The sequence below is a fragment of the Zootoca vivipara genome, chromosome 4, assembly GCF_963506605.1.
Source record: "Zootoca vivipara chromosome 4, rZooViv1.1, whole genome shotgun sequence".
Taxonomy (NCBI): Eukaryota; Metazoa; Chordata; class Lepidosauria; order Squamata; family Lacertidae; genus Zootoca; species Zootoca vivipara.
Genome location: NC_083279.1, coordinates 70,633,667 through 70,647,427, shown reverse-complemented (window position 1 = coordinate 70,647,427; position 13,761 = coordinate 70,633,667). Strand labels below are relative to the sequence as shown.

Genomic DNA, 13,761 nt, shown 5'->3' with positions numbered 1-13,761 from the left:
GAACATCTCCCAGCAGCTGCTGATTTTCAGGGAAACCGACTGGTCTCTAAAAGAGAAGGCAGCACTTTTGCCCAGGGCGAGCCTCGGCGTCGTTTCCTTCCTCACGTTCCACGGCGCTGACTCGCAGGCAAGCGCGGAGCCGTGGCTTTCTTTTGCCTCGCCGTAACGCGAGCGCGAAAGATCAAGAGGAAATCTGAAAAGAGGGGCAGCAAACTGGGGAAGGACAAAGGAGGGGAGGAGCGGGTGGGGGAATGGGAGGAGCGAAACGGGGACTGGCGGGATGGGAAAGAGTAGCTGGGAGGATGGACGGGGAGGAAAGGGGGTCGGGCGCATTTTCTGGGAGTCTGGCGGCGGCGGCGGCTGTGGGGGGTCCTGGGCGCGGTAACCTGACTCCGCTGGCCCTCGACGGCCGAGCAGGAGGAGATCGGCCGGGTCTGACGGTGAGTGGGTCTCTCTTACCCGCGCCCCAGCCCGGGATGAAGGGAAGGTGCGCGCAAGAGCGAGAGCGCGCGCGCAATGGAGGGGCCATTGTGTACGAGCGAAGGTCCCGGCTGACCGCCTCTTCGGCGAGGGGCCCTCCGGTCCCCGGGCGGGCGCCTGTCTCCACTGGCGGGGTCTCCGCGGCTGCGGAACAGAACCGGCTTTGTCTCCCCCTGCGCCGGGATGGGGCGGCTGGCAAGGCGGGCGAGGGAGGGAGGCGCGCGGAGAACCCTGCCGCCGCCGCCGCCACGGCCCCTTCCACGCCTCCGCGGGTGGCAGCTCCAGAGGAAAAGGGCTGGGCTCCAAAGACGCTTGCACGGGGGGCGGGGGGAAACCCGGCTGGGTGCGGGCAGCTCCAGGGTCTGGGGGACGGGGGAATGCAAGGCGCAAAGACGGCTGGGGAGAAGCGGAGGGCTTCGTCCACTTCTCAGGGTGGTGTGTCGGGAGCATCCAGGGAGTGGGGGACTCGGAACCGACGGCCGCCTCTGCGTTTGGGTTGCTTTCGACGGGTGACAAGATCTTGGCAGACAGGGATCCCCAGATCTCACACCCAAAAGCGAATGAGATGGGGAAGCTTCGTTGCTAGAATCCGTCGTTTGATACAGTACATGCGACTCTAGGCCTGCTTAAGATCACAGACGGATTCCATTGATTCACTCTCTCTCACACACACTTGTTTGGGAAGCGAGTTGCTGCCTCGTGGTGGAACCCCGTGTAGCCAGCAAATGTGTGAATGAAGCAGTGCACTTGGGGAAAGAATGGCAGACTCATAGACAGGTAGAGTTGGGAGGGACTCTGAGGAGCATCAACCTCCTTTAAAGCAGGAATCACAACTAAAGCATCCATGGCTCATGGCCATCCAAGCTCTACTTTAAAACCTCCAAAGAAGGAGAGTTCACCACCTCCCATGGGAGTCTGTTCCACTGCCGAACAGCTCTTACTGTCAGAAAGTTCTTCCTGATGTTTAGTCAGAATCTCTTTTCTTGTAACTTGAATCCATTGGTTCAGGTCCTGAACTCCAGAGCAGGAGAAAACAAGCTTGCTCCATCTTCCATGTGACAGCCTTTTAGATATTTGAAGATAAGGCTCACATGATTGGTCTTGCCCATATGGTTCATAGTAAGGGCAGCCAATGTGGTGCCCTCCAGCTGTTCTGGTCTACAACTCCCATCATCCCTGACCATTGGCTACAACACCTGGAGAGCACCACATCAACTACGGTAGCTACCCATTTTATAGTATTACATTTCTGGACACAAACAGGACTGTACCACAAGAAAGAGGGAACCAATTGTTCTGGGTTTTTTGTGGATGAAAAAAAGTGATACACAGAGTAGGATTTCTGATCTGTATTAGTAGGCCCCTTTTTGAACGGTGGTATTACATGTTCCACATTAATTAATAGAGCCAGATCAAAAGGGCAAAAGTTGCATTTGTGTCCCTGCATGAAAAACTGTGCTGTGGTGTACATGCAAAACTAATGTCGAGCATTTTAATTCCCATTGATTTCAATGTGAGAATTAAGCAAGTGATTAATTTCCCCCAGTTGATGTCACCAGATCTTAGAAGTTGCTTGCATTTGACTAGAATCATACCTCTGATTGATGGACCTTTGGGCAGCTTGCTCAGGGTACCAGTGGTAACCAATGGAGGGAGGAGGCTGCAAAACTCTTCACAGCTTGGCCGGTCCTTTCTAAATGTATGAAAATCCTTTGAGTCTCCTGATGAGTAAGAATTGCTACTGCCCTACACTTGCAAAATCTTTCAGAATTCTTGAGCACACTACTGCTCATTCAACAGAGAAAGGTACTGGAGATTGTGGGCAGAAATTCCTGCTTCCATTTAAAAGCTGGAACAGAGAGATATTCCTATCACTAGCTTTCTGCGTATGTGGAATGCAATAAATGTTATGTACTTAACCCTGTTTTTGATTATTGTTATCACCCAAAGGACAGATTTAATTGGTGTAAAGGGAAATAGAGAATTATCTGTTTACCAAGTAATTAGATACACAATAGCCACTGTGAGACTCATACAATGAACTCTTAACTCATTTCCGCCTCAGCTTTGCTACTGCTACTATAGCTTGTTGAAATTCTTGAAATGTCAAGGAAATACTGAAAAAACATTGGAGGCTAAGAGTGCAATCCTAAACATGTCTATGTGGAAGTAAGTCCCATTGCATTCAATGGAGCTTACTCCCAGGTAAGTACGGTTAGAATTGAAGTCCCATAAATTTCAATGTGAAGTGTGCTCAATGAATTTTCTCTGGATCCAAATGATGATAGGTCCTACTTTTCAGTAGATTATTAAAGCAATAATGATCACTAAAAAGGTAAAGGGATCCCTGACCATTAGGTCCAGTTGTGGCCGACTCTGGGGTTGCGCGCTCATCTCGCATTATTGGCCGAGGGAGCCAGCGTATAGCTTCCAGGTCATGTGGCCAGCATGACAAAGCCGCTTCTGGCAAACCAGAGCAGCACATGGAAACGTTTACCTTCCCGCTTTAGCGGTTCCTATTTATCTACTGTACTTGCATTTTGACGTGCTTTCGAACTGCTAGGTTGGCAGGAGCTGGGAGCAAGTAACTCACCACGTCACAGGGATTCAAACCGCCGACCTTCTGATCAGCAAGTAGAAGAGGCTAATATTGAAGACGTTTTTCAATTGCAGGAGGGCAGTCACACCCCTTGGAGCTGGGTGGCGGCAGCTCATCAAGCTGTTTCTGCTTCTTCTCAGGGCAAGATGGCTGTTTGTTTACACTGAGTTGTGCCTGCCAATTGAGACATCCCCCACTATGTACCGCATCGGCCCGAATATAAGCCACACTCAAATATAAGCCGCACCCTTAAAATTGGAGGGGGAGGGGGATTCCGAAAGGCAGACGCCCAATGAAGCGCAATCACACAACGAGGAACACACACGAGGCTTGCCCAGGGAGGGTGGGGGAAGAATCAAAAGTGGGGTCAACAAGCACCTGTCCCAAACAAGCACACACCACTGAAGCCCATGCGGTCGTCCGCTGCCGAATACAGTAACTGCTTTGCTGGCGGCCTTCCCCCTTCCTTACAGCAGCTCAGGGGAGACTTGGGAGCGGTATGCGGGCTGTGCACCATTTCCTCGTGCTCCTGGGCTGCTTCCTGGTGGGGAAGCCCCACCGCTTTGCTGGTGGCCTTCCCCCTTCTTTCCGGTGGTTCGGGGAAGGCTTGGGAACCACGGTTGGGACAGGCACCCTTGTCCTGCACCCCTGACGGCCTTTGTGGGCAGCTGTTTCAGCAGCAATATCGAAAGGTCGCAAATATCAGCTTGGGAGAAAAAAAAGTGTGACTTATCTTTGGGCCAATATGGTATATATGCAGCATTCCTGAAGAGAATAGGACAGACACGGAATGTGAAAAATCTGCCAGGAAGTCTCCACCTGCATTGGCAGAGAATATATATCTATAGTATATCTTCTTTTTCAGGTGTCCAGCATGTCCTGGCTGCTCCAACACAGGACGCTCCGACAATGAGCATCAACTCGCCTCTCAGCAACGAGAACGCCTCAGGGAACCTTACGGTGCTGGAAGACGGAGCTGGCCGAGTTACAGAGTCCATTGCTATTATTGTCATCACCATTTTTATTTGTTTAGGAAACCTGGTGATCGTACTCACTCTTTACAAGAAGTCGTACCTCCTCACACTGAGCAACAAGTTTGTTTTCAGCCTGACCCTGTCCAATTTCCTTCTCTCCGTGCTGGTGCTTCCTTTCGTCGTGACCAGCTCCATCCGGCGGGAATGGATCTTCGGAGTCGTTTGGTGCAACTTCTCTGCCCTGCTCTACATGCTGATCAGCTCGGCCAGTATGCTCACTCTCGGACTCATTGCAATCGACCGGTATGCTGTCATAGAATCATAGCATCACAGAGCTGGAAGGGACCCTGAGGATCATCTAAGCCCAACTCCCTGCAATGCAGGAATATGCAGCTGTCCCTTACGGGGAACGAACCTGCAACCTTGGTGTTATCAGCACCAGGCTGTAACCAACTGAGCTATCCAGCTGCTTTCATTACAGATGGGATGTGGGTGAGCAGTAAAGACAAGCCAGAATACACCTGTGCAGAGAGGGAGACCCGGCTTAAAGTATTACAGGACAAGAAAATATTTTTGGGGGAGTCAAAGAGTGATCAAACAGAACCATTCCTCTATGGGGCCTCCCAGAAGACATCTGGCTGGCCACTAGGAAAAAGGATAAGAACATAAGAATAATCCATTTGGGTTGACCAATGGCTCATCTAATCCAGCATCCTGTTCTCACAGTGGCCAGCCAGATTACAATGGGAAGCCTGCAAGCAGCATCTAAGTTGGACAGTACCCTCCCCTGTACCTTGTGTGCTCACTCATGTTAACATCATAAATGTCAGCTGGTGCTCCAGCATAGCTAATTAAAAACTGCACCATAATGACAGATTTGTACAATTTATATTTTAGCATCATCACTTTCTGTGTCCTTTGAGCTCCAAACCATGCAAAAGCTCTATCTGTAGAAGTTGCCCATTTGGTTGATTACTGAGAGCAAGTTTTTCAAAGGAAAAAACTCATTTCCCCTTCTTACTGCATGCTGTGTAAGGTTGCTGAATCCTCCTCCTCTTTCTCCTCAGGTACTACGCTGTCCTGTACCCGATGGTTTACCCAATGAAGATTACAGGCAACAGAGCTGTTGTTGCCCTTCTGTACGTCTGGCTGCATTCCCTCATCGGGTGCCTTCCTCCCCTTTTTGGCTGGTCCTCATTAGAGTTTGACCAGTTCAAATGGATGTGTGTGGCCGCGTGGCATAAAGAAGCAGGCTACACTGCCTTTTGGCAAATCTGGTGCGCGCTGCTGCCCTTCTTAGTCATGATGATTTGCTACGGATTCATATTCCGCGTGGCCAGGATTAAAGCGCGGAAGATTCACTGCGGGAGCGTCGTCATCGCGGAGGAAGACACCCAAAGGAATGGGAGGAAAAACTCCAGCACTTCAACATCCTCGTCAGGCAGCCGAAGGAATGCTTTCCAAGGAGTCGTTTATTCTGCCAATCAGTGCAAAGCTTTGATAACTATCTTGGTTGTGATTGGTGCTTTTGTAATCACATGGGGGCCTTATATGGTGGTTATTACATCCGAGGCGCTTTGGGGGAAAGACAGCATTTCCCCTGCTTTGGAGACACTGGCAACTTGGTTGTCTTTTACAAGTGCTATTTGCCACCCTTTGATTTATGGACTCTGGAATAAAACGGTACGCAAGGAGTTGCTGGGAATGTGCTTTGGAGACCGGTACTACAGAGAATCATTTGTTCAACGGCAAAGGACGTCCAGATTATTTAGTATTTCTAATAGGATCACAGGTAATAAAGCATGTTGGTATGGCTTATGGTATGATTTCTCTAGATGCCACTTTCTCACCCAAAGGCTTGTTGCCTTTTTATTATTTTTATGCTTGCCAGGTGATGATGAAGAAAAAATAGTAGTCTCTCAAATGTGTTAGTTAAGGTTACTTAAACATCAGTTGGTCATGTCGACAGGGAAACATTCAGATTCCACTAGAGTGGTACCTCGGGTTACAAACACCTTGGGTTACAAACACTTCAGGTTACCCAGAAGTAGTACCTCAGGTTAAGAACTTCAGCTCAGGATGAGAACAGAAATTGTGTGCCAGCGGCGCAGCAGCAGCAGGATGCCCCATTAGCTAAAGTGGTACCTCCAGGTTAAGAATGGTTTCAGTTTAAGAACAGACCTCCGGAACGAATTAAGTTCGTACCCAGAGGTACCACTGTACCACTGAAAGGGAGAGGAATAAATTCCCTGTCTTTGATTTCTCCATTGGAGATGGTATTCCTGTCATATAGTGTTCAGCTCTGGATTATGCAAACATATGGATGCTGCAGTTTAGCTGTTGGCTAAATCAAACAGCTGGATAATAAGTAGTGGGAGCTTTGGAAGATGCTTTTGATTAAAATCTCCCAGAACTTCTCCAGGGTGTCGTTTTCTAATGCTGAAGGTCTTTTTTGCAGATTTGGGACTTTCTCCGCATCTCACGGCTCTCATGGCAGGTGAGAGGACTTTAGGACACAGCAGCAGCACTGGCGATACAGGTTTCAGCTGCTCTCAGGATTCGGGTAACTCTTCCTTTTTTAAAATAAAAATAACTCACATTTTCTATGTACAGTTGTGAGAAACTATTATTACTATAAGAAACTGGATTAAAAGTGGCACTTACTGGTAACAGTGTTTAGCAATCCAAGGTGTTGGTCTTGAACTATATAGCCCTCCATGGCTTGGGACCTCTATACCTAATAGAATGCTTCCTCCCATGTCCCATGACTTAAGATAATGTATAGAGATCCTTCTCTGTGTTGCCCCTCAACCTGAAGTTGGGAACGTAGCCACAAGGGCCTTTTTGGTGGTCGACCCCAGCTAGAAAATGCTGTCCCAAGGGAAGCTTGCCTGGTGCTTCCATTGTTGCGTTTTTAACAACAGGTCCAAGGCCATCTTGTTTTTCCAGGCATTTTTGTCTTTGTTAGTATGGTTGGTGGTCTTTAGCTCTTATGTTTGATGGTGATCTTGACTTCTGTGGGTTGTATCCTGCACAGTGCTAAGATACCCATCAGCATGGAGGGACTCATTTCCTTGTGAACACCCTAAATCTGTTGTGAAAGTTCCCACAACCCTGTGGAGATTTGGGGAAGGTGTGTGGCACGCATGAATGGGAGGAGATCCCATTGTGCAGGTGGAACTCCTCGCACTGATGGGACACGTTAGCTGGATATCACCCTGTGCTTTTTATCCTATTTTATTGTGCTGGTCTTCTGAATATGGATTTCATGCTCACTGGATATATATTTTTAAAGTCTATTTTATATATATTTTTTATCGTTGGGTTATTTTTCTACATGACACCCAGGTAATTTATTGTGTGAGACATGAAATAAATAATTTCAGTTGTCTTCTCCCTGCATCTTTGAAACTTAAAGCAGAGTTGCAGTCCTGTGCACACCAGCTTGGAAGTGAGTCCCACACAATGCATTATTTCAAGTCAACATGCATATCATCAGGCTATACAGAGGCACTTGAGTTGCTGCCTAAGAGCAGAGCTACGTGTGATACTTGTAAACACATTTCAAAAACCCAGCTGCTGGTTAATACCAATGCAGGGGCAATGGTGGGAGCCATCTGCTGGGAAGGATCAATCAGTGAGAGATGGGATGTGCTTAAGCATTCCTCTACCCACCAATTGTCCCCTGTAGTCATTTCCCACCCCACCCCTAATAAGCCTTCTTCCAGGCTCAGTGCCCAATTTGGAAGAAATAATGGTTTTTATTTCAAAAAAAGGTCAAGGTGGGGCAATTGCAACAGTGAACAGGCAGGGGAAGGATTAAGCCTCTCTTCCATCCACCTATTCTCTCCATCAGATTTCCCCACCGCTATCTTAGCATTATTACTTTTCTTACATTGATATTCCACCTTTCCTCCAAGTAGCTCAAGGTGGCATACACTGTTCTTTTCCCCATTTTATCCTTACAACCACCCTGTGAGTTAGACCAGGCTGAGAGGCAGTAACTGACCCAAGGTCACCCAGTGGGCTTCATGGCTGAGTACAGGTTTGAACCCTGGTTTCCTAGGTCCTAGCCCAGCACTCTATCCACTACACTACAGTGGCTCTGTTACAAGCAAAATGTTTCCCTCATGTTGTGCCATTCCAGTTCTTAGAATGCTAAGAAAAAGAAAAACTGGCCATTTTTTTTTGCACGTATTCACGATAGTAATTCTTCCATAAATTAACTGTACAAGCCATGCTTTTGTTTTAGGAACAGATGTCATGCTGCTTGAAGACTATAGTTCTGATGGAGTTCATCACCCACATTGCCTTTATCCCCATCGACGGAGGAGTTCTGTGACTTTTGAAGATGAAGTGGAACAAACTAAAGGTGTGCTGAGGCTGGGTATTTTAGTCCAAGCAGACAGAAAACACATAAAATGTTACTAGGTACTATTCAAGTGTTAAAAACCAAGGAATAACATGCAAAAAGCCAAGGGGTGAAACATACAGAAAAGAAGGATGAAAACTACCTTAAAAACAGGGGACCCATATAGGGGAGCTATAGATTGTAAGTGGATAAGACACATAAGACAATAAAATAAAGTGGGATCTGACTTAAGCAAATTGTTCAAGGGCAACTTACAGAACTGGTGGTGCAGGTATTGAATAAAATAATACCTGTAATTTCTGTGCTACCGGTAAGACCAGGCATGGGCAGGTGTTTTGTTAGCTCAGGGAGCTGAGTGCAAAAAACAATGATACAAGTATTGGTCCTGTTGTTATTATTACTGAAGCCAGTGTTTAATTCAGAACCATTTTTTTCTCCATTTAGATGACTTTTGCGAGCAACCTCAATATCCGCTGCCAATACACTGTAGTTTAAGTTTACGGATAGATGTCCTTATTAAAATATCAGGCATTTGCTCTGCTTTGACTCTCCATTTGGTTAGCTTTAGAATTATTATGTCATTCCATGGCAGAATCCTGAAATTATCTGTATTAATAGATCCACTGAAGAGCTACTTTGTGTATGAAGTCTACAAATAGTTCCTTGTGGGCAAGGCTTCCATACGTTCTTCTAAACTGTCTGTTTTCTCTGTTCAGAAGCGGCGAAGAATTCTATTCTCCAGGTAAAAGCTGACGTTCATAAGTCTCTGGACAGTTATGCATCCAGCCTGGCCAAAGCTATTGAGGCAGACGTGAGGATCACCTTGTTTGGTGGAGACGCTTTACCTGGCTCTCTGTTTCCAGTGCGAACTGTGCCCGGCAGCAACGCTGGTGCCCGGCGTGGGGGCAGGACCCATGTTGGCCAAAGACTGCAGCTGCAAAGCATTGAGGAAGGGAACACTTGAAATTTCTCCCAACAAGGAACAGACGGAACCACTAGGGACAATACAGGGCCTTTTGAAAGGAAAGCAAAATGGCCTTCAACGTTTTAGTCCAAGGACATCGTAAAAAATAATACCTGAAGTCTTGTCTTAACAGTATTAGAATTTGTGTGCATATGTCAAATATATGTGTTTTGCCCTTCAGGGTAGGGTTAAGGCCACCTTGTGCCCGACTGGCTGCTCAGTTAGGAAACTGGTCAAAATGAAAAGGAAATTAGAAGTAGACAAGGGAGGCTACTCACAACATGAATGATAAACTCTGCTTCTTGAAGTGATACGGGATTCCTTAAAGGATCCTCTTCCTACTTGTTTTCTCTTTAATTCCACCCACTGACGCTATCCATTTGAGATAGGTCCTTTCCTCCACTACACCTTCATAAACGTGACTGTTTCCTTCACATGCTCCTGGAGAACAGTACAAAGAAACACAAAAGTTGCCTTAATAGATCAAGTGGAGTTTGTCATATCTAGTGTTCAGCAATGGCTAAGAGATGGCATTATCACACTGGGGAAGACAAGAAAACTGAAAAGGAAAACCTTCAGGCATCAAGGATTGGTTCCTTACCAGATTGGAAAGATGAATAGGCTGCAATCCTAACCCCATTTGTCTGGAAATGAGCCCCACTGAATTCAGTACTTCTGAGTAGACAGCTTTAGGATGGCACTGTAAAGCAGAGGTGTTTTATGGTTGGACACATGCAGAAATATATGTCTTGTCTTACTTTAATGACTTTTGAGAAGTGCCGTGTATGTGGTTTTAACTAATGCACAACAGTTGAACCAGTTTTTACATCCCATTGGTGGTGTTTCCAGGTAAGCTGTGAATCAAGGTTTTCTTGATCTGAAACCAAATAACAGCATAAAGTGAAAAAATAATAAAAAAATCCTTCCAGTAGCACCTTAGAGACCAACTAAGTTTGTCATAGATATGTGCTTTCGTGTGCATGCACACTTCTTCTGATACTTCTTCTGAAGAAGTGTGCATGCACACGAAAGCTCATACCTATGATAAACTTAGTTGGTCTCTAAGGTGCTACTGGAAGGAATTTTTTTACATTTTGTTTTGACTACGTCAGACCAACATGGCTACCTACCTGTAACTAGCATAAATTGAGTGTTTGAAAACTGGAATTCATCAAGTCATCCACAACAAAATGCCACTCCTACTCAGTCAAATTGAAACCTTTTCAGACACCTGCTTGAAAGCCTCTGTCCCACTTTTCTTCTCTCCCTCCTACCCCAAAGTACTTCTTTTTTGGGTTTCACAGAAAGGCTGAAATCTTGAGTCTGCTGAAACACTAATCGGGCTTTGACAAAAATTAGCAAATGGTTAGCTCAGAATGCTGGGTTCACAGGGGCAGCTTTGAATTCAACAGTGCGTACTATTGAGGCACCTTGCCTTTAAATTTTCCTTTTGTCCCATCTATAACAAACAGAAATAGCAGGTGCTATTTCCCTACTTGTGCCATATGGGATTACTTAAATAATTATCATACAGTGGTCGAAACATTTTCAAGTGCCATGAATAAACCTGCAGACATACAGTATGTCCATAGCTACTAATTCTTTAAGGTTAGAAGGGAGAATTGAGACTCTTTTTAGTGGTGCTGCTGTAGCATGGTTTCCTGAAGACCACTTTCAATTTCCACTTAAGTTCTGCTTAAATCTGTAGGAACGGCTTCCAAGTAAATATGGTTGGGATCACAGCCATGCAGGATGGGGCTGATAGGTGCTGGAGTCCAACAACATCTGGAGGGCTGCAGGTTCCCCATCCCTGCTAAATAGCCTAGTGAACATGCTAACAATGATTTTATGTGCATAGAAGAGTTGCTGAATTCTCCCTTCTAAGTATTCCTCCTAGAACCACAGCAAAAATGCTGCCCTGAAATGCTCTCTTTCCTTTACAGGGTGTGTGGAGGATGCCATAAGGTGAGGCTTGAAAAACCTCTGGGTGCGCTTTTAAGACTGAAATTTCATCCATTTGTCTTACTCCGCTCAGTAATATAAATCACTTTGCGACAAAAAGCACTTGCCAATCTTTGGTTAAACAAATGAATATATGTTAATGGTAGGATTCCAAGATTTTGCACAGACATTTTCTCAAACCATCTACCCAAATGATGTTTACAACACTTACAACTGTGCCAAGAGCTTTGAAATGTTTTAATATTCTGTGTATAACACCTGTTCTGCAATACTGAGCAGCTCTTAACAACTTTGGTAAATGTGTTCAACCTTTCTACAGAACAGCAGCATTTTTATACTGTACTTGCTTTTCTCCTTCCTTAACTGCAAATGGGAAAAAAATTATATTTCAAATATTAAGGAATCCACTCTAGATGAATCCTAGGTGGAAGCTACTGTGACTAACAACTAAGGCTGCAATCCTAAACACACACACCTGGGAGTCTCATTGAATTTAAGAGTCTTTACTTCTAAGTAGATATACTGCAATAGAAGCATGAACACAATGTGTTTACCTGCTGAAGAACTGGCATCTTGCAGAGCTGGCCCTAATTTTAAGCAGTGCAAGGCAGCAGATGCTGGGATAAGGGAGAGCAAAGATGTTGTAGAGACTCTGCTTCATACAAACCAACCTGTGCCCTCTAAGCTGCCTGGAGATTGGGTGGTCTAGTCTGTATTTGAACTGGGGTGGAACTGGAGCAGGGAACCATCCTGCCTTTCACCTCAGACGGCAGAATATATTGGGCCAGCCCTGGCATCTTGCAATGTCTTCATGTCATTGTCACATCTGATGTGCCTTCAGGACACTGCTACCAGCTCTCTCAGACCCCAGGTAATTCCCAAGTCACATAGTGGCAATGGAAGCTTGTGCCCCAAATCAAGAAGCCAAAAGTATTTTTGAGAGACTGATACGGTTTTTCTTGCCTGTATTTCAAAGAAAAAACCTATTGGTAGTAATTGGGCCTATTAAACCAGCCCTATTTCCGTAGTGGAGGAATAGATGGAGGAGTCAGATAGCTATGGTCAGCGTTTGCTCTTTCATTGTAAAGAACTTTGAAATGGTGATTAGATAAATTTATGGAGGATAAGACTATAAATGTTTACTAATCCATGATGCCTATGTTATTTCTCACATCAGAGGTAGCATGCCTGTTGCTGGGGTTCACTACAGGGAGAGTGTTGTTGCTTGCGAGCTTCCTGTAGGCATCTATCTGGTTGGTCACACTGAGAACAGGATGGGCCTTTGCTTTGGTCCAGAAGGTCTCTCTATTTCCTTATGGTACTCTTACTGAGCAGAATAGTCTCATACAGAATTTTGTTGTTGATGCATTCTCATTTTGTATTCCCTCCCCCAATTGTTTAAAAAGATATAAAAAAGATATATGGTTTTCTATATGAATGCTTTGAAAAATAAAAAAAATGTATGAAGATAGTGATTTTCTATCCCAAGGAAAACTGTCAGGAAAATAAGGGATTTATTAGACATTTGCAGTGGAAGACAGGAGTGCCTGGCGTGCTCTGGTCCAGGGGGTCACGAAGAGTCGGACACGACTAGATGACTATAAACAACAACAAAGTATCAACTCTTTCAATAAGGTCTGATTAGGTGGCACACAAAAAAACACAGTAAATTTAACAATTTTCTACAAAGCTTTTGTTTCAAAATATTAGAAGTTATAAGTAGGATTATGTAATGCCTGTATGTTATAGAACCTTTATGCCTTATACAACACAATTAACTGGTGATTTAATCTTTAGCCTATCAGCACATATTGTCTCTGGATTATTATTATTATTATTAATTACCGTACATGCGTATCCCAGCTTTCCTTACAGGAGCTCAAGGGTCATGAACATGGTTCCTTCTCATTTTATCCTCACAACCCTGTGATGCATGTTAGGCTGAGAAATTTACTGGCCAAAGGTCACCAATTGAACATGGCTGAGCAATGGTTTGAACCTAGGCTTCCTTAGTCCTAGTCTGGCACCATAACCATTACACCACACAGCTCTTTAATCAAAACAGAATACTAAGCAGTGCCTATAGATATAGTTAAGGTTGCAATGCTATACCTGGGAGTAAGAGCCATTGCGTTCACAGGGTCTCACTTCTGGCCCCTTTAGTCGGAAAATGGATTTTAGAGCGTCTTATAGAAGCCAGAATTTAGACCAGTGGTTCTCCAAAGGAACTGGGGGTGGGATATCTGATGGTGCAAATGACTAAGGGAAAGTAGGGAAAGCGAGCGCGAGCTCGTCCAACTGCAGTTCATCATATGGCCCTAAGTGTCTGCAAAGCGCATGAAACCAATCACCCACCAGGCAACACCCGGGGAATTCCAAATTATGAACCCATTGGCTGCTTTCCCCTCCG

The 13,761-nt window shown here is 45.3% G+C and overlaps 1 protein-coding gene and 1 long non-coding RNA gene across 3 annotated transcripts; one reads left to right on the top strand and one right to left on the bottom strand.

Annotated features, from left to right (window-relative positions):
* Window positions 1-326: 326 nt before the first annotated feature.
* Window positions 327-9,999, top strand: GPR161 (G protein-coupled receptor 161). Of its 2 annotated transcripts, XM_035116491.2 has the most exons (6): window positions 327-440; window positions 3,945-4,356; window positions 5,121-5,845; window positions 6,512-6,616; window positions 8,306-8,425; window positions 9,142-9,999. In XM_035116491.2, exons 2-6 carry the CDS (start codon window positions 3,989-3,991, stop codon window positions 9,387-9,389), a joined length of 1,566 nt encoding a protein of 521 aa, XP_034972382.1. In that variant the 5' UTR covers window positions 327-440; window positions 3,945-3,988; the 3' UTR covers window positions 9,390-9,999. The 2 variants fall into 2 exon arrangements, with proteins under 2 accessions (XP_034972382.1, XP_034972383.1); XM_035116492.2 differs by lacking the exon at window positions 327-440 and having other exon boundaries at window positions 4,215-4,545.
* LOC132592006 (uncharacterized) lies at window positions 9,748-13,588 on the bottom strand. Its single transcript, XR_009557494.1, has 3 exons — window positions 13,464-13,588; window positions 9,991-10,089; window positions 9,748-9,830 (listed from the first exon to the last, which is right to left on the bottom strand). It is a non-coding gene; the product is annotated as an uncharacterized LOC132592006 (long non-coding RNA).
* Between the last annotated feature and the right edge of the window lie 173 nt (window positions 13,589-13,761).